Source organism: Sceloporus occidentalis, unplaced genomic scaffold (genome assembly GCF_023333645.1).
Source record: "Sceloporus occidentalis isolate IW3139 unplaced genomic scaffold, rSceOcc1.0.p SCAF_351, whole genome shotgun sequence".
Taxonomy (NCBI): domain Eukaryota; kingdom Metazoa; phylum Chordata; class Lepidosauria; order Squamata; family Phrynosomatidae; genus Sceloporus; species Sceloporus occidentalis.
In genome coordinates, this window is record NW_028317331.1 from 459,358 (window position 1) to 487,310 (window position 27,953).

The 27,953-nt window shown below is 47.6% G+C and overlaps 1 protein-coding gene across 5 annotated transcripts; it reads left to right on the forward strand.

Annotated features, from left to right (window-relative positions):
• LOC149274062 (glutamate receptor ionotropic, NMDA 1) lies at positions 1-27,296 on the forward strand. 5 transcript variants are annotated; one of them, XM_089505861.1, is made up of 23 exons: positions 10-258; positions 4,063-4,197; positions 5,062-5,238; positions 7,584-7,646; positions 8,505-8,605; positions 14,239-14,360; positions 14,708-14,882; positions 15,047-15,191; positions 15,274-15,357; positions 15,653-15,797; positions 16,148-16,275; positions 17,471-17,635; positions 18,090-18,208; positions 18,757-18,869; positions 19,087-19,235; positions 19,736-19,893; positions 20,320-20,481; positions 20,634-20,743; positions 21,291-21,436; positions 23,210-23,218; positions 23,857-23,904; positions 24,325-24,435; positions 27,228-27,296. In XM_089505861.1, exons 1-23 carry the CDS (start codon positions 10-12, stop codon positions 27,294-27,296), a joined length of 2,883 nt encoding a protein of 960 aa, XP_089361987.1. The 5 variants fall into 5 exon arrangements, with proteins under 5 accessions (XP_089361988.1, XP_089361990.1, XP_089361989.1 ...); XM_089505862.1 differs by lacking the exons at positions 23,210-23,218; positions 23,857-23,904 and having other exon boundaries at positions 1-258; positions 15,653-15,788; XM_089505864.1 differs by lacking the exons at positions 23,210-23,218; positions 23,857-23,904; positions 24,325-24,435 and having other exon boundaries at positions 1-258; positions 15,653-15,788.
• Positions 27,297-27,953: the final 657 nt, after the last annotated feature.

Here is a 27,953-nt window from a genome sequence, read left to right on the forward strand (position 1 = left end):
ATGGACACCATGCGCCTCCTGCTGCTAGCGCTCCTCTTCTTGTTCTCTTTCGCCAGAGCTGGATGTGACCCCAAAATCGTGAACATCGGAGCCGTTCTGAGCACCAAGAAACACGAGCAGATCTTCCGTGAGGCCGTGACCCAGGCCAACAAGAGACACGGAACATGGAAGATCCAGCTCAACGCCACGTCCGTCACCCACAAGCCAAACGCCATCCAGATGGCCCTGTCCGTGTGCGAGGACCTCATCTCCGGCCAGGTAACCCCGGGCACCCCATGCCAGCCGGTACACGCCATCCGCATGCCAGCCCGTACACGCCATCCGCATGCCAGCCCGTACACTCCATCCGTATGACAGCCCGTACACGCCATCCGCATGCCAGCCCGTACACGCCATCCGCATGCCAGCCCGTACACGCCATCCGCATGCCAGCCCGTACACGCCATCCGCATGCCAGCCCGTACACGCCATCCGTATGCCAGCCCGTACACGCCATCCGCATGCCAGCCCATACATGCTATCAACATGCTGACCAATACATGTCAGCCCATACATGCCATTCACATACCATCACATACAAACCATTTACATGCCAGCCTATATATATCAGCTCACGCATGCCATAAAACACACCAGTGCACATGGCATCTACATACCAGCCCATACATGCCATCCGCATGCTATTCCATACATGACACCCACATTTCCCCCATTTTATTACCCCCCCCCCGTTCCTACATACAAGTAACATAGAGCAGGGAATGAATAGATTTATGCTGAGTGTTATCGGACGGTATGTACCGTGTGCTGTGTGATAATATGGGTTACATGGATGCAGCTGTGTGTTATTTCATACATGATGTTACTGCGTATACCGGCGGTTACTATGTTAGTGTACATACATGATGTTACCGTGTATACCGGCTGTTACTATGTTAGTGTACATACATGATGTTACTGCGTATACCGGCGGTTACTATGTTAGTGTACATACATGATGTTACCGCGTATCCCGGCGGTTACTATGTTAGTGTACATACATGATGTTACCGCGTATACCGGCGGTTACTATGTTAGTGTACATACATGATGTTACTGCGTATACCGGCGGTTACTATGTTAGTGTACATACATGATTATTACCCTGTATCCAGATACCCTGCCCTGGGCGTCCTGCCAACACGCTACATACAGTGCGCTCACGCAATGTGCCCCTTTACACGAGATGTTTAACCTCTGCAATGCTCGCTATGATTAGCGTGTGTCTGGGGGGGGGATTTACCCCGGGGGTAAAAGGGCTGCCTTCGGTCTGGGATATTCAGAGCGAATATTAACTGTTTCAGCGCCAGTGCCGATGCATTCAGTTACACATGGCTGAAATGGTTAATGCAGGGTTGGGGTAACAGACACGGGGCAATTCCCTAGCGTGGCAGGTAATGTGAGGGGGTCCCACACGGAGCTCAGTGGCCTCCCCGGACCCTCGCTGTGGATGGATAAGTGGCCCCCAGCAGCCCCTCGGTGATCAGTGCAACCTGTCAGTCTGCCCATCCCCCACCCTCCTCCTCCTCATGAATTCCAATGAAGACGTCTCCGCAATGCAGCTCTCCCCCCCCTCCAACCTGGCTCACCGGGGGTCCTCGATTTACACCCCCACAGCTGGCGGAGTGTGTATGTGCGGGGGTCCTGGATATACCCCCCCACCTTTCTTAATCGGGCGACCCAGAATTACCCCCCCAACCTGGCCCTAAATATACCCCCCGCACCGGGCTGAATCGGGGGTCCCAGATCTACCCCATCCGATCTAACTGGCTGTGGGGGCTTTTGATTTACACCTAGCAGGGGGTAGCAGCTTTACCCCAATCGTTACTAGTAGGGGCCCCAGCTTTTTCACGCCTGAGGGCCCCATTATTTTTTCATACAAAGTCACTAGAGCCTGGGATGCAGTTGTCATGGTAACAAGAAATCCCATCCACTGTAATATTGTAGAGCCGTTAGTTACGATGTATGGGGGGGGCCTTTCAGGCTCTGAGCTGCTGCAAAACCTCTTGGTCCCGAGTCTGTCAATCAGTCGCCGCCTCGCAGGAGGTTCTGCAGCAGCCAAAGCCTTCACAGCCTACGTGTTCCTGACAATTTTCCTCACGTCACCTGGGGGCACATTTTAGGGGGTCCCGGACCCCCGGCTGCGAGACAGTCCCGCCATCACTGCCATCTCACTTTAATTACCGCGATCAGTGGCCGAACGCCACCGGCAAATCTCTAAGTAATCCTGAAATTACCCCCCCCCCCCGCAGCCTCCATTCTGGTGGAAATAATCCGCGATTCGGTTAACGCCGCGCAGCGCCGAGTTCACTGAAAGCCAAAAAGAAGAAAAAAATATAAATATAATTTTTTAATAATATTATATTTTAGAATATTTCTGCCCGTGAAACGACTCGTGATTGGTCGTTTGGCCGCACGCAGGGGCGTGAGATTTATAACTCGGGGTGATTTTTTTTCACCCCAGCCTTTTTGCCCTGTTGCCTCTGGTGGGGTATTTTTGGGCGGCCGGCGTTATGATTAATTGCTGCATTGATTTTAACCTCCCGCATTTAATATTCTCCCCGGCCGCGGGGTCCCGTGTGGCCGTTACTGCGAGGATAATGCGTCTCCGAGGGGAATCACGGCTCGCCGTTAAGTATGCGATTTAATAAATTGCATTACCTTGTGCCGGAGGCTGGAGTCCTGCATGTCTGCCGCCCGTAACCCAACACGCCGCCACGAAGGGTTAATCACTTTACTGTAAAGAAGGTTGGGGCGTTTATCAGAATTATTATTTTCTTATTGTTGTATTATATTATTTTATTATCATTTTATCATAATTTTATTATTTTATCATAATTTTATTATTATTGAATCATTTTATTTTATTATTTTATAATCATTATTTTATTATTATTATTTTATCATTATTTTATTTATTTTTATTATTATTTTATCATTATTTTATTATTATTATTTTATCATTATTTTATTTATTTTTTATTATTATTTTATCATTATTTTATTATTATTATTTTATTATTATTTTATTATTATTATTATTTTATTTTATCATTATTCTATTATTATTATTTTGTTATCGGAAGTTCCCCCTTCCGCGAGCAGCTATTGTTACCACGATAATAAACCCCACGTCGCTCCCTTTTACGTCATTTTACGGTAAAGCGATCGGCCTAAAGCCCGTTTAACCCTATTTGCACCTGGAATTTGTGCCATCATCGCCCATTCTGAATTGGGGCAGATACCCGGAATCATTCCAGAAGAAGCCGGTGGTTTTAGTCACTTCAGGGGAACATAAAACGTAAACGCAGAGAAATAACGCGGGGGCCGAAACCTATCCTGTGACCAACGGGGGTCTCCCGGGGGCTGGGGGGGGGGGCGTTTCATGTCCTAGTAGCGGGCCGGCAAACAAGCCCCGGCAGCCTCTTCTACTCGTCGGCCCAGGACGCAGAGAAGGGGGCGGGGATTCCAGAAACAAAATGGCCTCCTGCGTAAAGGGATTTCAGTAACATTCACATTCATATATTTATTCCGCCTTGAAGGGGTAAAGGGGATGATTTTTTCTGGGTGTTAATTAGTGATTTGCATAATACATACATGATGTGGAATCATCCCGTCATGTGTCCCGGGAACGTGTTCCAGTCCTGACCGGGCGTGTGCGGCTCTCCTGCCAAAATGTGCAGACGGGAACATTCCTGGGGGGCAGATTATACCGGAGCGCCAGACACCCAGATAATGCGATTGGGCGCCCCGGGGGAAAGGAATCGGCACGCACACGTATGTCCAGGCAAACACATGTACATACATTAAAGAACGCTCTCAACCATGCGGTCATTCATCAGACACAGAATTTGGGATGAATTTATTGCATTTTATTCTTTCATTTCCTGGGAAATATTTGATTATTTTGGATATTTTTTCTTGAATGTCATTAAATCGTCTGACTTTGGTAAATTCCTAAAATGTTCTTTTCCAGCACCTTGTGGGTTAATTTCTTTGCTTTTTTTGTGTTTTTCCCGGCAGGTTTACGCCATATTAGTGAGTCACCCCCCAGCGCCCACCGACCATCTAACGCCGACCCCCGTCTCGTACACCGCCGGGTTTTACCGGATCCCTGTCATCGGTTTGACGACGCGCATGTCCATATATTCTGACAAGGTAACGGCGCGCGTTTTCTGTTACAGCGAAGCGTCTGGGCCGCAGAGCTTACATTCTGTGTACAGTAATAGTTTGGGTGACTTTCCCGGCTCACACACCGCACTGAGCTGATGCTTTATGGCGTCCGTTCCTCTATAGACTTTTGTTAGTCAGAGAGTCCGGCTGGGTGATTAAGACAGAGCCGTTCTATTGTTCCCCACAGGCAGTATGATAAGGAGTCGCGGTGTTTAGCAGATCGGGGATCAGATAACAGAGCGAGAACTCATACTGAAAATGTTATATTATGGGGCAAAAACTACAACTGGGGTGAAAAAAAACAGAACAGGATTTATGGGAACGGATTTCTTGTCCTGTGATTGTCCCTGTGATTGGACGGGACTTGGAGGATCCCACTCAAGGTTCCCGTGAGCTCTGGATCCGACTTACAGGCGGTCCGTACGGTATCACCCACTCCTGCGCCGACTACTACTAATCATTTCATCGATCCGTAGAACGGGCGATTGCATCGATTATTGATTAGGGGCTGGAAGCCTCAGCAGGGCGCCTGCGTTAATAAAGGGACGCCAACAAAGTCCTATTTCTGGGGTTTGTGTAACCCGGTCTGGAGTCCGGTGGAACGGCCATGAAAGAGATAATCCCGGCGCAGCGACGTGGCTGGCTGAGGGTACTGTGAATTGCGCGCAGTCCTGCTCTCACGGTCCTTCCGCCCCAGATCTGTTGTCGGCGTTCTTTTCATCAGATGAGTGAACCTGCGCGGCCGGAGGATCGCCCGCGTTCAGCGTATGCAGCGCGCCGCCCCCCGGGCACACGCCATGCACACACCACGAGTCCCCACACATATCTATTGTGTCTCCGCCCTCGCAGAGCATCCACCTGTCGTTCCTGCGCACGGTGCCGCCCTACTCCCATCAGGCCCTGGTCTGGTTTGAGATGATGCGGCTCTTCGGCTGGAATCACGTGATCCTCATCGTCAGCGACGACCACGAGGGCCGCGCCGCGCAGAAGAAGCTGGAGACCCTGCTGGAGGAGAAAGAGACCAAGGTCAGTATCTCCACGCCCCTCCACGCGTGACCTAGAACCTCCAGATGTTCCGTGTACGTTACACACATTCCTCTTCCCATGTAACATGGCGCACATTACGCTTACACATCCGCACCGTCTCGCTGTTATCTGACCCAGCCGTGTGCACTCATCCCATGCGCTTTGCCCCAGGGCCAGAATCTCCGACGCGCAACTCGATCAATCAGGGGGAATAGCCCCGGAGCTTCGCAAATCTATCAGTAACGAGAATCGACAGGAAGGAAAGCCGTGGGAACGGGCGCTGACTTCCGTGCATGCGCGGGTGATGGGGCGCTTCCCCTCGATCCGTACCGTTCACACATTAACATACTGATATTGCGTGTCTTTGCTGCTCTGGAATGCTGCTGCATCCAATGCATTGTGGGCTTGTTAGCAGGGAATGCATGCATGCGCGACCCGCCCCGGGCTCCCGCACCTGCTTACGCGGATAGCATGCGGGGGCAACCCGGAGACCGCCGGGTAAAATATCAATTGATCGACGCATTTGCTAGAAACGCGGGCATCGCGGTGTATAGATCGAGGCGCGCCGGGTGCGTGGCAGAGGACTTTAACCCACGTGGCGCAGCCCGAGTACACTGTCACCCCGGACCAGCAGCCGATATCCCAGTTATATTCCAGTCCGGGTTTTACCCCCCCGCCTTGTACATTGCATCCTCTCCTGTGAGCCTCCTCCGCCCCGACAGGTCTGCATCCCGGTCCCTGTCCCACCCGCCGCTCGCTCGGCCCCCCGTACCAGAAAGACCCTCCAATAGCCGGTGCCTAGCGGTGCGGGGCCAGGGGGCAGTATTAAAGCACAACGGGTCAGCCGCCGGTCCCCTCAGGTGGCCCTCGGGACGGAGCCCCCTTTTACTACATATCTGGTTAGATGCATTTATAACGTATTAACCCCTTATAAACCACCCCATTTTGTGGCAGTCCGGCCGCTCCGCAGGGAGACGATTCCACGAGGCGGCATCAGCTGCACCACATGGCGTGGCCTAAAAACATCGCGTTCTAAAAAGGGTAACACACATATAATTAGACATATTACACATATAATAACACGTTACACATATAATAACATGTTACATATATAATAACACATCACACATATAATAACACGTTACACATATAACATGTTACACATATAATAACACATCACACATATAATAACACGTTACACATATAACATGTTACACATATAATAACACTCGGATAATATTTATAAAATATTCCTGTTTCTGGATTTCTCGGCTCTGTGAGGCTGAAGTCACCGCCATCCCCACAACCCCCCGCCGGGGCATTCGCCGATCACAAAAAACACGGACCGGAACGTCGCCGATATACCCAGCCCCTCATTTAACCCTTTGAGCCCCAACACGCAATCCACCCAGCCGCGGGGGTCCCAACCTCCTCCCACAGATCCCAAATCCACCCCACGCCAGCCGCGGGGGTCCCAACCTCCTCCCACAGATCCCAAATCCACCCCACGCCAGCCGCGCGGGTCCCAACCTCCTCCCACAGATCCCAAATCCACCCCACGCCAGCCGCGGGGGTCCCAACCTCCTCCCACAGATCCCAAATCCACCCCACGCCAGCCGTGGGGGTCCCAACCTCCTCCCACAGATCCCAAATCCACCCCACGCCAGCCGCGGGGTCCCAACCTCCTCCCACAGATCCCAGTCCACCCCACGCCAGCAGCGGGGGTCCCAACCTCCTCCCACAGATCCCAAATCCACCCCACGCCAGCCGCGGGGATCCCAACCTCCTGCCACAGATCCCAATCCACCCCACGCCAGCCGCGGGGTCCCAACCTCCTCCCACAGATCTAATCTCAACCAGGGCCGGGCGGGGGGGGCACTTTAAGGCCAGCAGCCGCCGGATGCCGACGCCTGGATACGCGGCGGCCACTCACCATGCTTTCACTCTCCCGCCAGGCATTCACCCAACATGCCAAGCGGCCAATCAAGGCCCCCAATCCCCCGACCTATCCGAGAAGCCATAAAAAAAAACATCGTCGATATACCTCCCGCCGAGCCGCGCCATTGCATGTGCTTTACGGATTAACGGCGCGGCATCCATGTTTTTTTAGACACGCCAAACCATACGTATTCCGCATTTTGCCAGAAAGTCGCGTCATTTTAACCCTTTCCCCTCCACGAGCATATGGTATGTTGTTGTGTTTTTGCGAGCTCCGGGGCTATCGCCCCCCGTAGCGGAGGTGGAAGGAGGTGGCGGGTGTTGGATTGCTTTACTGCACGCCATATTCAGCTGTTTTTAATATTTTTCTGTGTCTACATATTTTCTCTGTGCACATTATTCATCAGAGTAAAAAAAGGAGCTATGAAAGCCTCGACCAACTTTCCTATGACAACAAGCGCGGACCCAAGGTATATATGCATGGAAAATGCACGTAGCCCACCGATTCTAACCAGCCACAGACACCCCAAAACCAAAAACGATGCCATCTAAATCCCCCCCCACACCTAAATTTGGGTGCTCCGACACTGATATTTTTCTTGCGCAATCCAATTTCTGGATTGGGCAACATAATGGAAAGTTAAAGATTCCACCCCAGAAGTTACTTTTTTTTTAATTATTTATTTATTTATTTTTTTAAAAAAAAACTAAAAACTTTTTGATGCTGGAGGAGCCGTCAAAAATTACGGAAAAACAAAAATTAAATAAATAAAATTCCACCGCGGGCCCCTCCAGCAGCGAAAGCTTGGTAAGGAATGCATGTGAGCCAAAAAAAAAAATTTACCCGCAACTCATTTTTTTTTCTAAAGAAGATTAAATCTGATAAATTATTTTTACTGTTCAAGGTCAAAAAAATCTCTAAAAAAAAATCTGAATAATTATTGTAAGCTTTTTCTTTTTTTGATTTGTGGTTCTTTTTGGTTTTTTGTTTTTGGGAAGAGGACACTCGTTGGACTTTTGAATTGCATTTCCAGACTTGTTTTTTTTTTACGTTTTTTTTCTTCTACTACCTATAAAATGCACGTGGTTTTTTTTTTTCTTTTTGGGTCTTGACGGACAGTTTGCATGCAAAGGTGCAAAATCAAAAAAAAAAAGAGGAAAAGTGAAAGAAAAAAAGAAAAAAAATGTAAAATGATTGAATGTAGAGTTTCAAAGAAATGTCTGATTTTGTGAACATGTTTTAACCTTCTTCTCCTGCGCAGCATGGCTCCCCCCCCCGCAGGGTTTGTAACGTATCTGCTAATTCTATCTGCTCACACTAATCACAGGCAGAGAAGGTTCTACATTTTGACCCTGGGACCAAAAACGTCACGGCGCTCCTCCTCGAGGCCAAAGAGCTGGAGGCCAGAGTCATCATCCTGTCCGCCAGGTGAGATCATCTGGATTATGAGGTCATCCCGTCATCAACGTCTATGAGATGCCGTAAAGACAGAAACCAGCAACTGGAGCGTCTGTTGTGTTTTACTTTACTGAAAAGGGGGGGTGGATAAGTGGCACAGCTCCCCGGCAGAGGTGGTAGAGGGTAATACAGTGAGGGGATTAAACATGCATGGGATAGACATACGGCTCCTGAATCTAAAACGAGACCAACGACTGATTAAGGTTTGAGTCTTTACAGCAGGAGAAACGGGCGACTAGACGGGGGCCGCCGGGGGCCGGAATAAACATGAATTTCCTTTTGTCGTCTGAAGAATCCGCAGAGTGTTTCAGGTCTAAAAAAAATGTAAAATGGCTGATTGGAGAGCGTGCGCCGGGGGGGGCATTTATTTATATAGCGCCAGCATATGCCGTAGCGCAAGGCAGTAAAACCGGAAAATCCCCAATTTATCGTCTCTTTTATGCTGCGTTAAGTTATGAAAATGCCGGAAAACGAAAAATCGCCCCGAGGCTTCCAGAACATTCTGTGCGAGGCTTCTGAGAAATCGATCACCTCAGGGAAAAGCAGTATACGGGTGCCTATCCCACGCATGTTTAAACTCCCTCACTGTGTTACCCTCTACCGCTTCTGCTGGGAGGCTGTTCCACTTATCCACCTCCCTCCCAGTAACTCATAGTTACATAGTTATATAGGCTGAAAAAAGACCTGTGTCCATCAAGTTCAGCCTTTCCTATATCTGTTAATTTGTTGCTGTTGATCCAAAAGAAGGCAAAAAAACCCCAGTTTCGCTCTTTCCAATTTTGCACAAACCAGGGAAAAAAATTCCTTCTTGACCCCAAAATGGCCGTCAGATTTCTCCTTGGATCAATAAACCGTTCCCCATAATTACAGATTATATCCCCGAATATTATGTTTTTCCAGGTATCCATCCAGTGGAGTTTAAACGTCTGTACCGACCCCGATAAAACTTCCTCTGCAGGCAGAGAATTCCACATCCTTACTGCCCTTACTGTAAAAACCCCTTTCCTCTGCCTTAGACTAAATCTCCTTTCTTCCAGTCTGAACGCCGGACCCCGCGTCCTGTGCACAGTCCTGTTTATGAACAGATTCCCACACAATGGTTTGTATTGGCCCCGAATATATTTATATAATGTATATCCTCCCCGCATATATTTATATAATGTATATCGGCCCCCCGAATATATTTATATAATGTATATCGGCCCCCCGAATATATTTATATAATGTATATCGGCCCCGCATATATTTATATAATGTATATCGGCCCCCCCGAATATATTTATATAATGTATATCGGCCCCCCGCATATATTTATATAATGTATATCGGCCCCGAATATATTTATATAATGTATATCGGCCCCCCGAATATATTTATATAATGGATATCGGCCCCGAATATATTTATATAATGGATATCGGCCCCGAATATATTTATATAATGTATATCGGCCCCGCATGTATTTATATAATGTATATCGGCCCTGCATATATTTATATAATGTATATCGGCCTCCGCATATATTTATATAATGTATATCGGCCCCGAATATATTTATATAATGTATATCGGCCCCCCGCATATATTTATATAATGTATATCGGCCCCGAATATATTTATATAATGTATATCGGCCCCGCATGTATTTATATAATGTATATCGGCCTCCGCATATATTTATATAATGTATATCGGCCTCCGCATATATTTATATAATGTATATCGGCCCCGAATATATTTATATAATGTATATCGGCCCCGAATATATTTATATAATGTATATCGGCCCCCCGAATATATTTATATAATGTATATCGGCCCCGCATATATTTATATAATGTATATCGGCCCCGCATATATTTATATAATGTATATCGGCCCCGAATATATTTATATAATGTATATCGGCCCCGCATATATTTATATAATGTTTATCCTCCCCGCATATATTTATATAATGTATATCGGCCCCCCGAATATATTTATATAATGTATATCGGCCCCGCATGTATTTATATAATGTATATCGGCCTCCGCATATATTTATATAATGTATATCGGCCCCGAATATATTTATATAATGTATATCGGCCCCGAATATATTTATATAATGTATATCGGCCCCCCGAATATATTTATATAATGTATATCGGCCCCGCATATATTTATATAATGTTTATCCTCCCCGCATATATTTATATAATGTATATCGGCCCCCCGAATATATTTATATAATGTATATCGGCCCCGCATGTATTTATATAATGTATATCGGCCCCGCATATATTTATATAATGTATATCGGCCCCCCGAATATATTTATATAATGTATATCGGCCCCGAATATATTTATATAATGTATATCGGCCCCGAATATATTTATATAATGTATATCGGCCCCGCATATATTTATATAATGTATATCGGCCCCGAATATATTTATATAATGTATATCGGCCCCGCATATATTTATATAATGTTTATCCTCCCCGCATATATTTATATAATGTATATCGGCCCCCCGAATATATTTATATAATGTATATCGGCCCCGAATATATTTATATAATGTATATCGGCCCCGCATATATTTATATAATGTATATCGGCCCCGAATATATTTATATAATGTATATCGGCCCCCCGAATATATTTATATAATGTATATCGGCCCCCCCGCATATATTTATATAATGTATATCGGCCCCGAATATATTTATATAATGTATATCGGCCCCCCGAATATATTTATATAATGGATATCAGCCCCGAATATATTTATATAATGTATATCGGCCCCGAATATATTTATATAATGTATATCGGCCCCGCATGTATTTATATAATGTATATCGGCCCCGAATATATTTATATAATGTATATCGGCCCCGAATATATTTATATAATGTATATCGGCCCCCCGAATATATTTATATAATGTATATCGCCCTGCATGTATTTATATAATGTATATCGGCCCCGAATATATTTATATAATGTATATCGGCCCCGCATGTATTTATATAATGTATATCGGCCCCGAATATATTTATATAATGTATATCGGCCCCCCGAATATATTTATATAATGTATATCGGCCCCCCGCATATATTTATATAATGTATATCGGCCCCCCTAATATATTTATATAATGTATATCGGCCCCCCTAATATATTTATATAATGTATATCGGCCCCGTATATATTTATATAATGTATATCGGCCCCCCGCATATATTTATATAATGTATATCGGCCCCCCGAAGATATTTATATAATGTATATCGGCCCCCCGCATATATTTATATAATGTATATCGGCCCCCCTAATATATTTATATAATGTATATCGGCCCCCCTAATATATTTATATAATGTATATCGGCCCCGTATATATTTATATAATGTATATCGGCCCCGCATATATTTATATAATGTATATCGGCCCCGTATATATTTATATAATGTATATCGGCCCCGCATATATTTATATAATGTATATCGGCCCCGCATATATTTATATAATGTATATCGGCCCCGTATATATTTATATAATGCTATCATATCCCCTGCGAGGCGCCGTTTTTCTAAACAGATTTAAATTTGTTAATCTTTCTTCATAACTATAGAGCTCCATTCCTTTTATGAATTTTGTAGCCGCCTCTGCACCCTTTCTAGTGCTATGATATCCTGCTTTAGAACAGGTGCCCGAAATTGCACAGCATATTCAAGGTGCGGCCTTACCATTGGTTTATACAGAGGCAAAATTATATCTTTATCCCGCGACTTGATGCCCCTTTTTACCTTTTACCTTCCTGGCCTTAGCGGCTGCTGACTGACGTCGCACATTGAGGCCTAGTTTGTTGTCTATAAAAATTCCCAAATCCTTCTCATTTGTCGTGACCCCTAATTCACTGCCGTTTAGGGTGTAGGCTGCTTGTGCGTTCCGTACCCCGAAGTGCATAACTTTATATTTATCTACATTGAATTTCATCTGCCATTTGTGTGCCCGGCCCCCCGGTCTATCTAGATCCCTCTGCAGCACAGTAATATCCCGCTCGCCCTGTATAACTTTACCTCTCAGCCTCTGCCCTCCACCCCTCGTTCTAACGCTTCCCCTCTCGCGTCTCCGGCGACGATTCCCCGACTAACCGGACGGGCTGGCGGTGGATTTATCGCCGCAGAGACGGGACTCAAACTCCTTTTTCGTTTACGCGCGGTAACCGTATACACGAGCCGGGGCGATAAGATCAAAATCAGTAAATTTCACCGAAATACCCCCCAAAAAACATCAAAGACAAAAAATAACAAGTTTTTCCCGACGAGTGAGAAAAAGAAAAGGATTAAAAACTTCTTTCTGAACTGTAAGGGGAGGACATTGAGGGCCCATCAGTTATGTGATGAATTAACCCGTTGCTGGGCGACAAGCGAATAGCAATTAACTAACGAGGAGTCCGTTAAAGACCCACATTAGCTAATTAGTGGCCAATCGCGTGTCCGATTGTTCGGCGCGCGGGGGGGCGTAAACCGCACAACCGGTCTGACCCCCCTGATCAGCCCTTTATGATGACTTCTATACCCAACAGCGCAGGGGGAATTAATACAGAAGTTACCATGGAAACGCGGGGGGTGTGAAATTTTATTTTAGGTTCCAAATCTTTTCTATAATATTCTATTTTTATTACAAATATTTTCCATTATATTCTATTTTTATTTGAAGAATTTTATGATAATTTTATATTTTTAGTTGAAGTATATATACTTATTTTATTATTTTAAGTGTTCTATATTTTTTATTAGAATATTCATATTTATAATAATAGTATTTATTAGAAATATTATTGAAAACATATTTTTATTAGAATATTTTTCTATAATATTATTAGAAATATTTTTTAGAACATTTTGTTTTTATTAGAAATATTTTTGTTTTTATTAGAAATACTTTTTATGTTTTTATTAGAATATTTTTCTGTAGTATTATTTTTATTAGAAATATGTTTGTTTTTATTAGAAATACTTTTTATTAGAATATTTTTCCGTAGTATTATTTTTATTTGAATGTTTTTTGTTTTTTAAGAAATATTTGTATGTTTTTATTAGAATTTTTTCCTGCAATATTATATTTTATTAGAAATACTTTTTGTTTTTATTAGAATATTTTTCTGTAGTATTATTTTTATTTGAATGTTTTTTCTGGTTTTATAAGAAATATTTGTATGTTTTTATCAGAATATTTTCCTGCAATATTATATTTTATTAGAAATTAATTTTATGTTTTTATTAGACTATTTTTCTGTAATATTATTTTTATTAGAAATATTTTTATGTTTTTATTAGAAATATTTGTATGTTTTTATTAGATTTTTTCCTGCAGTATTATATTTTATTAGAAATAATTTTTTTGGTTAATCCGATTGTATTTTGTGAATCGTTTTCTCTGTAAAACGCGTGGAAGCGTTTCAGGACGCGAAGGAGCGCGCGGCTGCGCAGGTACGTGCCGGCATCGATGTGGGATTGCGGGGGGCGTTACCGGCTGCCGTGGGATGTGACCGCCGGCCGCCGGCTCATTACTTTGACCGTCTCTCTGTTCTCTCTTTCAGCGAAGACGATGCCACGACGGTCTATAAGTCGGCAGCCATTCTGGAGATGATCGGCCCGGGCTACGTCTGGCTGGTGGGGGAGAGGGAGATATCGGGGAGCGCTTTGCGTTACGCACCTGATGGTAAAGTCCTTTCCCCGGACGCCGAGCCGCGCCCCCCCGGGGACCCTCGCCCTTCCCCAAACTAAAACCTAAGCAGTTAATTGAGCAATGTCTGCCTGAAATCCATGGGAGCAGAACCTGCTGTTGTTTGTGTGGTGATGGGGAAAGCCGGATGTTTGTGCGGCGATGGGGAAAGCCGGGTGTTTGCGTGGTAATGAGGAAAGCCAGATGTTTGTGCGGCGATGGAGAAAGCCGGGTGTTTGTATGGTGATGGGAAAAGCCGGGTGTTTGTGTAGCGATGGGGAAAGTCAGGTGTTTGTGTGGTGATGGGGAAAGCCGGGTTTGTGACGTCTCGCTGTCTCCCGCAGGAGTTATCGGCCTCCAGCTGATTAATGGTAAGAACGAGTCGGCGCACATCAGCGATGCCGTGGCGGTAGCGGCACAGGCCATCCACGAACTGTTTGAAAAGGAGAACATCACGGACCCCCCGCGGGGCTGCGTGGGAAACACCAACATCTGGAAAACCGGACCGCTCTTTAAGAGGTGATCAGCGCATGAGTAATGCTGCATACTCGGGGGGGGGGGGGGCAGGGGGGACACACCGAGCGGTGGGGGCAGATTATTAAACCACAAAGACTTTATAGAAAGCGGCCTTCGGGGGGGTAACTCGAAGCTGAGAGATAACTGCCCCGTGCTGTGGCTTTTAGGGTGCTGATGTCCTCCAAGTACCCCCAGGGGGTAACGGGGCGCGTGGAGTTCAACGAGGACGGAGACCGGAAATTCGCCAATTACAGCGTCATGAACCTGCAGAACCGCAAACTGGTCCAAGTCGGCATCTTCAACGGAAGCCACGTGAGTCCCGCGTTGGGGCCGCGCCCGGGGAGGGGTATTTGGGGCATTAAAGTGAATTTTCGATAACTTGTGACTCCTGCAGATCATACAGAACGAGCGGAAGATAATATGGCCGGGCGGAGAGACGGAGCGGCCCCCCGGCTACCAGATGTCCACCAGACTAAAGGTTGGTGTCCGCTCAATGGCCGCGCGGACCGTGGAACCCCTGCTTAACCTAGTGGTGCCCCCTCTGCTGTGCGCAGGGCCGCCATCAGCGCATGTATGGGGCCCCTAGGGGCAACGGGAGGAGCATGGGGGGCCCTTGTGGGTTTGGGTGTTTTGGCCAGGATGATACCTTTCTGGTGATTGGAGCCTAGTGGCCCCATTGCGAGCACTGAGAGGGGCAGCGGGAGGAGCAGGGGGGGCCCCCAAGATTTCCATTTCTTCACTAAACAGCGAATCTGCCATTTTTTTACCCACAGATAGTTACCATCCACCAGGAGCCTTTTGTGTACGTGAGGCCCACGTCGGCTGAGGGCACGTGCCGGGAAGAATACACCATAAGCGGGGACATGATTAAAAAAGTTTTCTGCAACGGACCCAACACGACCATCCCCGGTACGCGGAGCGAGCGAGAGAGCGACCCAAACCGCCCCGATCCGCTCCCTGCTGTAAAGCACTAAGTGGGGGCGGAGCCCAAAAAGTCACATGATCACCTCTAAAGGAGATCTACAGGTCTGTGACCGGCACATAGAATCCTGGTAGCTGCCGGCAGATCGGCCCCCGTCGGCCCATCTGATCCGTGAAGACTCAAACCTTTAATAAGTCGTCGGTCTCGTCTTAGATTCAGGAGCCGTATGTCTATCCCATGCATGTTTAATACCCTCACTGTATTACCCTCTACCACTTCTGCTGGGAGGCTTTTCTACTTATCTACCACCCTCTCAGTAAAGTAACTGCTTCTTTTTTGGTGTCAGGACGCCCGACGGTGCCACAGTGCTGCTACGGCTTCTGCATCGATTTACTCATTAAACTGGCCAAAGAAATGAACTTTACTTACGAGGTTCACCTGGTGGCCGACGGTAAATTCGGGACTCAGGAGCGGGTGAGTGCGTCTCCATCACCCTATCAGGGCGGGATTAGTTATACGGCCGGAGAGTATATAATATATAATATGAGGAATATACAGGGATATAACGGGTTATAAGGATGGGATTAGTTATACGGGATGGAGAGTATATAATATATAATATGAGGAATATACAGGGATATAACGGGTTATAAGGATGGGATTAGTTATACTGCCGTAGAGTATATAATATATAATATGAGGAATATACAGGATATAACGGGTTATAAGGATGGGATTAGTTATACTGCCGTAGAGTATATAATATATAATATGAGGAATATACAGGATATAACGGGTTATAAGGATGGGGTTAGTTATACGGGATGGAGAGTATATAATATGAGGAATATACAGGATATAACGGGTTATAAGGACGGGATTAGTTATACGGGGGGAGAGTATATAATATATAATATGAGGAATATACAGGGATATAACGGGTTATAAGGATGGGATTAGTTATACGGCCGTAGAGTATATAATATATAATATGAGGAATATACAGGATATAATGGGTTATAAGGACGGGATTAGTTATACGGGGGGAGAGTATATAATATATAATATGAGGAATATACAGGGATATAACGGGTTATAAGGATGGGATTAGTTATACGGCCGGAGAGTATATAATATATAATATGAGGAACAGGATATAACAGGTTATAAGGACGGGATTAGTTATACGGCCGGAGAGTATATAATATATAATATGAGGAATATACAGGGATATAACGGGTTATAAGGACGGGATTAGTTATACGGCCGGAGAGTATATAATATATAATATGAGGAACAGGATATAACGGGTTATAAGGACGGGATTAGTTAATATATAAAATGAGGAATATATGGGGATTAGTTATACGGCCGGAAGGCGTTGGACGGACACGTTCTTCAGAGGCTCCTTACGTGCCGTATTACCCCAAGCTGATTAATATTATTATCTTCTAATAAATGGGTGCTTTTTCTTGTCCTATTAGAGAATATAACAATTTTCACAGATGTTTTGGGTGCTTTAAACCTAAATCCCATAATCCGCTCCTATTAATCTGATAAAAGCCAAGTTTTCTCAGGCAGCTGCAAGTCGACCAAAAAAAAAGACAAGAACGAGGATCGTGAAATATTAATAAATGAAATAATTTTCGCTTTATGGCTTTTTTCCCAGGTTAATAATAGTAATAAGAAGGAGTGGAACGGGATGATGGGGGAGTTACTGAGCGGGCAGGCGGATATGATCGTGGCCCCGCTCACCATCAACAACGAGAGGGCCCAATATATCGAATTCTCCAAACCCTTCAAGTACCAGGGGCTCACCATCCTGGTGAAAAAGGTAACCCCCCCACATTTCTCTCTGCTATTGTCCGATAATTTGTTTTCTAGTCACCGCTTGAATTATTAACAACAGAAGAATATCGTATATTAGAGCTTTCTAGTTATTGATTAAATGTTAGTATTTTGCTCCGTTGAGTACGACGCAGCCGTTGCTTGTGGCGATCCTGGTGCGTTTGTGGCGATCCTGACGTGTTTGTGGCGATCCTGACGTGTTTGTGGCGTTCCTGACGTGTTTGTGGCGCTCCTGACGCGTTTGTGGCGTTCCTGACGTGTTTGTGGCGATCCTGACGCATTTGTGGCGATCCTGACGTGTTTGTGGCGTTCCTGACGCGTTTGTGGCGTTCCTGACGTGTTTGTGGCGATCCTGACACGTTTGTGGCGCTCCTGACGCGTTTGTGGCGATCCTGACGCGTTTGTGGCGTTCCTGACACGTTTGTGGCATTTCGTGGCAGGAAATCCCGAGGAGCACGCTGGATTCATTCATGCAGCCGTTTCAGAGCACGCTGTGGCTCCTGGTCGGGCTCTCGGTCCACGTGGTGGCCGTGATGCTGTATTTACTGGATCGGTTCAGGTGAGTGGGGCGCGCGATAAATATCCAGAGTCTGATAACAGATCCCGCAGATCCCTATTCACAGCGGATCTCATCGCCTAAGAGATCCCCAACGACGTCTCGCTGTAATGCCGAACTCTGCCGGTTTCCAGCTCAGGGCCCCATTTCTTGACCTACTTTTTCGGATCAGACGCGTTTTGTGTTGAATGAAGGAGCTTCGGGGGTTTGGGCAGCTATCACTCCGTATAATTATCAAAAATATAAAGTGTCTCCGGGCCAAAACTCACAACATTAATATTAATTTAGCCTCCTTCTTCCCAAAAGGGCTCGCCCTGTAATCATGAAAACGGTTAAATTACGTCCGACAGGGAAGCAAATGGACTAAAAGTGACTTTTTTCTGGTTATTTCCGGCTCATCTCCCAGCCGGGGGTCGGGGGTCTCATATTCTACCCACGTTATCTGTTCCAGGGAAGCTTTTGTGTTCGAGGCGAGGGCATGTGATGTATAATGAGAGCTCGTCCGTGTGCGGCCCCCAGGGTCTCAGCTCACTTTTTTTCTGTGTTTTTAGTCCGTTTGGTCGATTTAAAGTGAATACAGAGGAGGAGGAGGAAGACGCCCTGACCCTCTCCTCCGCCATGTGGTTTTCGTGGGGCGTACTTTTAAACTCTGGAATCGGAGAAGGTGAGTGGTGGGGCTGCGGATAACCTGTATTTAAAGATGGAAGCTGCAGTAATAAAGAGTTTAAAGGTAGAGATCGGTTCTTACTGTACAGAGACAGCCTCTGCCGCTCTCCCCTATATAGTACCAACTACCCCTGGCACAGAGCCCCGTCAGAGACATGTCGATAGGCAGCGTCCGTGCCCCCTGTTACCCCACTGATGGTGGCGTTACATTTCAGGTGCCCCGCGGAGTTTCTCGGCCCGGATCCTGGGCATGGTGTGGGCCGGATTCGCTATGATCATCGTGGCTTCATACACCGCTAACCTGGCTGCCTTCCTGGTGCTGGACAGACCAGAGGAGCGGATCACCGGCATTAACGACCCCCGCGTAAGACCCCTCCGCGCGACTGGTCTGATGGGTTCAGGGCTGGGCCTGCCCCGGGGGTATTTTATGATGTAACAAAACAATACGAGAACTTGCATGGGGTTGGTGGAAGATTAGTGGAACGGTCTCCCGGCAGAGGTGGTAGAGGGTAATAGTAGTTCATTGTAGTGTTTGAGATGCGGCCGCCCCGTGTGTTTGGAGAGGTTTGTGTGTCGCCCGCGTCCAACCTGTGCAAACACACGAGAACAATGATACGTGTAACATGACCCTCAGCCGCCGCGTGTACAGACAGGACCGGTGTCCGGGACACGCCACCAACACACAACGCGGCCTAATCCGGAACGTTCTCTCGCTGGCTCCAGAATTCTAGAACGTTTATCACTGAATCTGCGTCGTTACCGAGTGTCAGGGGCAGAAGTCGGGGTCGGGGGTCGCGGTGCGGGGTTATATGTAATATATATGATTGTGAATAATATTCTATACGAACGTCTCGTCCCCCGCAGCTCCGGAACCCCAGCGATAAGTTTATTTACGCCACGGTGAAGCAGAGCTCGGTGGACATTTACTTCCGCAGACAGGTGGAGCTCAGCACCATGTACCGGCACATGGAGAAGCACAACTACGAGAGCGCCGCCGAGGCCATTCAGGCCGTGCGCGACAAGTGAGCGCCCGGGGCTCCGAGAGTTAAAAGCCATATATCTATTGCCCCCGGTCCCCAGGCGTTATGCACACGCTTCATATATTGCCCCCGGTCCCCAGGCGTTATGCACACGCTTCATATATTGCCCCCGGTCCCCAGGCGTTATGCACACGCTTCATATATTGCCCCCGGTCCCCAGGCGTTATGCACACGCTTCATATATTGCCCCCGGTCCCCAGGCGTTATGCACACGCTTCATATATTGCCCCCGGTCCCCAGGCGTTATGCACACGCTTCATATATTGCCCCCGGTCCCCAGGCGTTATGCACACGCTTCATATATTGCCCCCGGTCCCCAGGCGTTATGCACACGCTTCATATATTGCCCCCGGGTGCTGCCCCCTCTGTATTGAGCGTCTGTTCCATTAACCCCTTCGTTTCCCGCAGCAAACTCCACGCCTTTATCTGGGATTCGGCCGTCCTGGAGTTCGAGGCGTCTCAGAAATGCGATTTGGTCACCACCGGGGAGCTGTTCTTCCGCTCGGGATTCGGGATCGGAATGAGGAAAGACAGTCCCTGGAAGCAGAACGTTTCCCTCAACATCCTCAAGTGAGTTCCCGGGAGCTCAGGGGTCCGAAAGGAGGGCCGATCATCCGAATCCTCCGTCCGGTGCCAGAACCCCGGTGACGGAGGAGCCCTGACCGGTAATCTCATAGACCGGCAGCCCTTCCCCCTGAACTGGATCCTATCTGTCTCTGTAGATCCCATGAAAATGGTTTTATGGAAGACCTGGATAAGACCTGGGTCAGGTACCAGGAGTGCGATTCCCGCAGCAATGCTCCAGCCACACTCACCTTCGAGAACATGGCAGGTAGGTCTGATAAAAAAGAAATGCCACGATTGTTTTTCTAGGAAAGATGAATGATGGGAAATAGAGAGACTTGGCGTTGGTCACGTAGACCACCAGGACCACCGATGAGAGATTCCTGATGGAGACACCGATGGCTCTACTGGTGACCTAAACCATCGGGTCCGTTACTTATTAATGTACCCCTGACCAGTGACCCAGGTCCCACGCGAGTCAAAGGGGTTCTAGACTGCTCCAGAACACATCGGACAATGTACTTTTTGGGATTAAAAATGCCCGGTGGAAGCCGTGAAACGCTGGCCGTTCGTGGCCCGGAGGGTTTCTTTACACGTATGAATGGGTTACGGGCCGTAGCTCTGGCGTCTTGTACTCCGCGTCCTCTGGATTCTCCGTAACAGATTCCTGCTTTCTTACTTCTAAGGGTCTCGGCTTTGAAATCTGTGCCGCGGATAATCCCGAATCCCCCCCGAATCCCCCCCGAATCCCTCCCCGTTCCCCCCGACTCCCCGTGTTTGCCGTAAATAACGGTGTCCGTCTCTCCCGCTCGCAGGCGTGTTCATGCTGGTCGCTGGAGGCATCGTCGCCGGGATCTTCTTGATATTTATTGAGATCGCCTATAAGCGGCACAAGGACGCCCGCAGGAAGCAGATGCAGCTGGCGTTCGCCGCGGTCAACGTGTGGAGAAAGAACCTGCAGGTATGACAATCCGTTACCGGAATAAGGTGCGTTTCCTCTCGGCGAGCCGAATCCCCGCGTTCTGGATCAATGAATTCGGAGGGTTTTCTGTCCGCGTAACCGCGCGTTCACCGACCGCCTCTCAGCGGCAGACGTGGGGCGATGGTGCGCCCCGTCCCTCCTGGCACGGAAAGGGTCATTTCTAACTCTCATTACCTTTCTGATTTAGAAGCAAACATTGTGACGCGGTGTATCAGCCCGAAAGGTAAAGCCGCGTTATTACCCCATCACCCCACGGGGGCCACGATCCGCTCCCACGGGCCGCGCACCGGCCGCAGGCTTAGTGATGAACGGTTCTTTCAGGCCGTACGGCACAAAAGTCTCTGCAACAATCGTACACCAAAAAAGTGATAGTCTCAAACTGTCCAGAAATCTCACGGACCCCCGAAGCCCCTCGGAGCAGCGGGGAGAGGGGTACGTTCCTAGGCTCTCCCCCCCCTGAGATTGAGGACTCCGTTTCCACCCCATCCAATTATTTAAAGCTAGCTCCAGTTCATATCTTATTGGGGTTTGGGGAGGATTCAGGTCGAGGGCGAGGGCATGTAGGTTAACGCAGCCTCCCGGTAACTGCCGGTAATCACTGCTGGTAATCACTACCGGTAATCACTGTAACCCTTCGATGTCTATATTCTATGCCTCTGCCAGTCAAAGGGTTAAAGCACTGAGCGCTCATGCGCAGTAATACTGCAGCTTTCCCCCGGAGCTCACCCAATCCCATGTTTTACGTGATTTTTATGATGTATTAACCCTTCCTTTGCAGCCGGGGCACGCGATCAGTAGAGATAAAAAGATCTAATTGCTGTGATATGGGACTGTGCTGTAAAGAGGTTCTGAAGCAGCTGCTGGGGTTTGCCGGCACATCCCGTGTTATTAGTCCACCCCGACGCGTCCCCTTCACCAAGATGCAAGGGCTTTAATAAAGTCTCGCCCGAGGAGCCCGACGTCACCTGGCATATTGGTGACGAGAATTCCACGGCGCCCGCGTTAATTCCAAATGCTGGGCGGTACCCACCCCCCCGCAGACTCCGCAGACTCGGGACGCGGCGACCGACGGGTGAAGTCCTGACCGGTCCGTTTATACCAAGATTTAAAGGGCCAAACACGGCCGATTTCAACCAACCACGTATAGGATTAGCGCTCCAAAATTACTATTATTTGCGTAATTAATGTAAAAACTAAAAACTTTCCTCGACTATTTCTGGGTTTTTTTTCGTGGATTTGCACCCCCTTTTGAAAAAAAAACACAAAAAGAGTATTTTCCCAAATCTCTTCTTCTCTTTACTCTTCAGCCCCAGCGGGTCGCTGTCCCTTTAAGGCCCCGCGGCCGGCTGATTTCCTGACCCACATTCCCTGTAATCGCTCCATCTTTCAGTCATTTCGAGATAAACATCTCGCCCGCGCTCGCTCGCTGCCTTTATTGAACGCACGCGGCACGGGAATCACCGAGCCCTAAGCGAGACACCTGGCATGGCGGGGGAAGGGCACGGGAAGTCTGGGCTAATAACTCCAGATACGATGTATGGAAATGGAACAAAATGGAACAAAATATAACAAAATGGAACAAAAACAAAGGATCTGATCCAAAAAGTGTTTAAAACGAGGCAGTTTCCGGTCCTGCCGGCTTTGAGTGCTCGGTGAGTGTCGATACTCGGGATCCAGACTCGGGTCTAGAACCTCGGACCTCGGTCTCTCCTAGGGGAAGACGTCTGCCGGCACCGACCGATACCCTACGAGAGCGCCGCCGTTTTCACTTGCCAACCTTCTAGAAGACTCCGCCATAGCCTTAGAGAAAATTCCAAACGCGGTGGTCCCTTGCCACCCTCTCGGGCCACCAAAAGCCCCCGAGCCATTTGAGTGGAAACCTCAGAATAGTGAAAGTTCTAGAACCCGACTAGAAGGGACGCAAGTGGAAAAGGTTATTTTGGATTTGGGACATGTCATTCCATCCACCCGGCTTGTTCCCCGTCGCGCATGTACGGCATCAAGACGGGTTAGAGACCCCCGCAAAATTTATGCCATGCGTGGTGCCGAGTCACCAGTGGAATAAATTTTTCGTATACCCCGTGCTGGTATAATGGAACAGATCCATTCTTTCTTTTCTCTCCCCTCCCCCCTCACCTTATGATTTCATAACATCGTCATTATGATGTCAGAACGCGAGCTTCTGCTTTCCCTAATTTCATTTGCCATTTTTCTTTTTTTCTTTTTTTTTTCTTTTTTCTTTTCTTTTTTTCTTTTTTTTTTTGTAAATTTTGTTTTTGGAAAAATTCTCCGCTTTGCGCCAAACGCACCATTTCAAAAATTTTCGGTCCATTTTTTTACAGAATCTCCATACAATGGCCGCTCTCTAACGCAGTCTTCTATCTTTCTCGTGAATCTAGAGTCTCGTAGCCGTCCACGCTCACTCTAAGGGCCCACAGACCATGGCTGTCTCTGGCTGTCTCTCTGCAGTCTCGCCCCCCAGTGGTCACTAGAGGATAAATCTACATATTACACAGGAAAAAAACCCGATTACTGTATATTTGTCCCCAAAACATGAATGAGACCGTTTCCTGCGCATGTTTAGTTCAGTCACTCACTCTAATACCCACTGAACATGGTCGATATACCCTGCCACGGGGGGGCGCAGTAAATCCTTCACACGGATCGCCCCCGTGGTGCTTTATTCAGTGAAACTGTTTTGATATTGATGATGTAGTCTCACGAGCCCCCCACACACGGTCCATACAAGCCCACCCACACAATCCGAGCCATTAAGTCCCGCCGTAGCGAGGCCCACGCTCCAGAGACACGGCTGTACATGTTCAGGGTACATTAGGTATCTAATCGCTTATACATATTCATTTTAGGATAGAAAAATTGGTAGAGCAGAACCTGACCCTAAAAAGAAAGCCTCTTTTAGGTCCATCACCTCCACCCTGGCCTCGAGCTTCAAGAGACGTAGGTCCTGCAAAGACACGGTAAGAAGGAGAAGAATTCAGACCTCTCTTTCTCTATCCTCTCTCTCTCTTTTGCTTGCTCTTTCTTCTTTTGTATTGCTCACTCTCATTTCTTCTCTCGCACCTCTCTCCTGTCTTCCCCTCCCTTCCCAAACATTCTCTCTCTCCTTCCACCTCTCCCCCCTCTCCAGCCCCGTCTTTCTTCTTCCATGCCATGGACTGCCAACCGGCCATCCAGAAGCTACACCTGTCTACACGGCATTTCATAGCCTCGTGTTTGTCAGTGGTCAGTCGGTCAGTGGTCAGTCGGTCAGTGGTCAGTCGGCCGGTCAGCCGGTCAGTCGGTCAGTCGGTCAGTCGGTCACCCAATGTCCCCCAAACCTTCTGGCCTCCGACAGCGTCCTTGGAGCCAGAGCGTCATTTTTAAGCAGTTCCAAGACACCAAATTACCTTTTTCCTCCTTATTATTGGTGCCAATCTTTAAAACCGATACTTTTTTTGTGTTTTTTTCCCCCCAGATTGTTCTCGTTTAATGTCGTTCGCTTCCCCCAAACACTCTATATTTTATTTTGCCAAAGTTTTTCATCACAAATGTCGTGTTTGTGTCACATGTATTTTGTATATATTTTTATTATTATTTTTGTTTGAAATTAAAGCATTTTGCCAAAGAGACCCCTCCCCCACACACTCCTTTACCCCAAAAAGACAACTTGTTCCATCAATTCCAAGAATAACCATTTTACTTTGGTGAAAACCTGAAAGAAAACAAACAAACAAACAAACAAACAAGCAAGCAAGCAAGCAAGCATTGTTATTTGTAGATACAGAGTTTCTGAATTGCGTTGATGTTCGTGTTTCTGGTCGGTTCCCGCTGTGTATTTAATGTGTGAGAATGTGAGAGACCGGCGAGGACCCCCGCGGGACGCGACATCGTGTCTCATGGGGGTCCTTTGTGTCACGTCGCAAACACGTAACGATCTATGGGGGTTAATAACACGCACACGCACACGGGGTAACCTGATCACACACAGCGTATAGGCGGCGGCTTCCGCTATATCTATATATACCTACACAGGGGGGTCAGGAATAACGGGGGGGGGGGCAGGAATCACATGGGGGGGGGGTCTGCAGGGTCCCCGGGGGTAATTTGGGCAAATAAATAGTACTAACAGGGCTGATCTCCCTTCTTTGGGGTCTCTTTCCGGCCGGGGGTAGAGAAGGGGTTGCTGGGCATTCTGTGTGACATCCGGTCGGGGGCTGTAGAGACTCCGCGGGGGTCTCGCTCCGGGGTCTGGCGGTCAGATAGACGGATTTATTTATAGTATGGCAGGAAATGACCGGCTCCAGCTTTGGTCTGAAGCCAAAACTCCTCCATGTGACCCCCGCGGTGTTGGGGGCTTTCAGGATCTACTCATACGAGCGCAGGTCTGATTAACACCGATCGGTCCATCTGTGATCATCTTAGGAGATGCTGAAAGCATTCACCGCTGGTGGCGACCCGAGGCTCCTGTTGAGAAGAGTTGGCCGTGACCGGTCAGAGACCCTCGGGGGGTCCCGTTGAGCGGAAGCAGAATGCGCTCCATTATAATGGCTCATAGAAGCCTCGAGACTGTGAATCCACCCTATGCAGTCATGTAGTACAAAGATTTACTGTACGACGGAAGGAATAGTTTGGGTGAAGATTCTTTAACTGAAGCTGAACGCGGCCAATCAAACGCTAGCCCCAGAGGATCAGAGCGGACATTGCACTCGTTGCTATGGTGATTACACATAATCCCACGGATTCATTCCAATGAATTTGTTCGGCAGAATTTTGCCGAAAAGATCCTTTATTGTTTTCCAGTGAATTCCGTCCCGTTAATGACCCTTTGGGGGTAAAATGTCACGGAGCGCAGGTCGGGGGAAGGGATTCATTGCCGGTGGCGTTCTGCGTGGCTCAAACGCCGACATGGAGAACCGCGGCGCGAAAACCGCAGGAGGAGAGCTTCCCGCTCTCCGTGTAAATATCTCATCGCGGGGGTCCGGAGGATTACGAGGCGACCCGCACAGTATTGCACAATAATCCCAGCGCGTGACAAGCTGCAGCGCAACAAAGGGCCGACAACGCAGGCTTCCAACGCGCTGGGGGGGGCGGGCGCGGGGTAATAGGGGGTCTCACGTTGAACGGTGGGGTGTCTGGTGCTGGCGTTAATGGGGGATTCTTAGCTGCGTTCCCAAAGATGTCCCCTGTTTAGATCGGATTGATTCGTTGGACTTTAGGGGGTATCATTGGGGTATAACTGTATGGGGGGGGGGGTCCAGAGTGTCCCGGGGGACCCGCTGTCACCACACCGCTGAACTCCCCATCCCCACCTTCGATACGGAGGGGCTTGTAACACGGGGTTCCCGGGCGTGGGGGGGGGTATGGGGGAAGGTGGGAGGGCTGCTTGGGGCAATAACACGATCGGCTGTGACAGGCCAGGGCTCGGGCTTTATTGGGGGGCAGTTTTAGTATCCGTAGCGACGGTCGGTTAGAAGTCCTCACGGGGCACGCTTAGCGCACGTTCACGCACGTTCACACACACGCACACGCTAACACCATACAGGGACCGTGAAACGAGCTGTGTGTCTTTACTGTATATCGTTCTCAGTGTAAAAAATGTTTTTCCTTAAAAACAAAAAAAGAAAACGACTTTTCCGTTTCCCGAATGCCTCTATAACTGGCCCAACTTATTGTCATTTTACAGACAGAATCGTGAGCAGAAGCTGAAGCACAATCTGACGCCTCGGCACAGGGCATCCTCATGACTCCTCTTTGTGTATTTTTCTTACAGCAATATCACCCGACTGATATCACGGGTCAGCTCAATCTGTCCGACCCCTCGGTTAGCACTGTGGTGTGACGGACAGAAGACTTTACTGCATAAGGACCAACGCATTTCACATTGTAAAACTGGTAAGGACGTGGCCAGCAGGGATGCTTCCTACGCCCCCCCCCCCGCGTACATAATCCTTCGCCCGTCAGAGCTGGGAATTTTACATTTTAAACGCGTGCCGGAGGGGAAAATATCATGATCTGGAAAAGGTTTTTTTTTTCTCAATAATTAATAATTCCCGGAAATATTTTTTTTTCAACGAGGGACGTGGATCAGAAGAACGATGTGAACTTTATAAAAAAACAGATGGGTCTAATAAACTATATAAATATCTATATATTTTGCAATGAGATGAAAAAATGACGTTATGAATTCGTGTTTCTGCATGAATTTCTATATAAATGGAAAAATAAACTGCGAGGAGGAGATTTTCACTATTTTCACGACGGATTCCGCTAGAAATCATTTTTTTGGTTATTTTTTCTGGATTTTGTTTTTAACGGCCCGTTTCGTGATGGTGTCTGCTTTATCTGTTGGACGTTATGTTCAGGTTTGTAACGAGCGATTTTGTTGTTATTATTACTGAGTTAAAACGCGGCAGTTTTGGGATTTGGTATAAAAGTGAGAGAAACGTCTCCCGTTCGCAGTTCCCGGGATCATTCGCCACGAAAAGCACGTTCTAGT

Bases quoted from the DNA above. Each gene is read 5' to 3' on its own strand.
- LOC149274062 (XM_089505861.1), top strand. From the start codon at position 10: ATGCGCCTCCTGCTGCTAGCGCTCCTCTTCTTGTTCTCTTTCGCCAGA. The intron at 259-4,062 runs GTAACCCCGGGC...TTTTCCCGGCAG, and splicing joins AGGACCTCATCTCCGGCCAG to GTTTACGCCATATTAGTGAG. The intron at 15,358-15,652 runs GTTGGTGTCCGC...TTTTACCCACAG, and splicing joins AGATGTCCACCAGACTAAAG to ATAGTTACCATCCACCAGGA.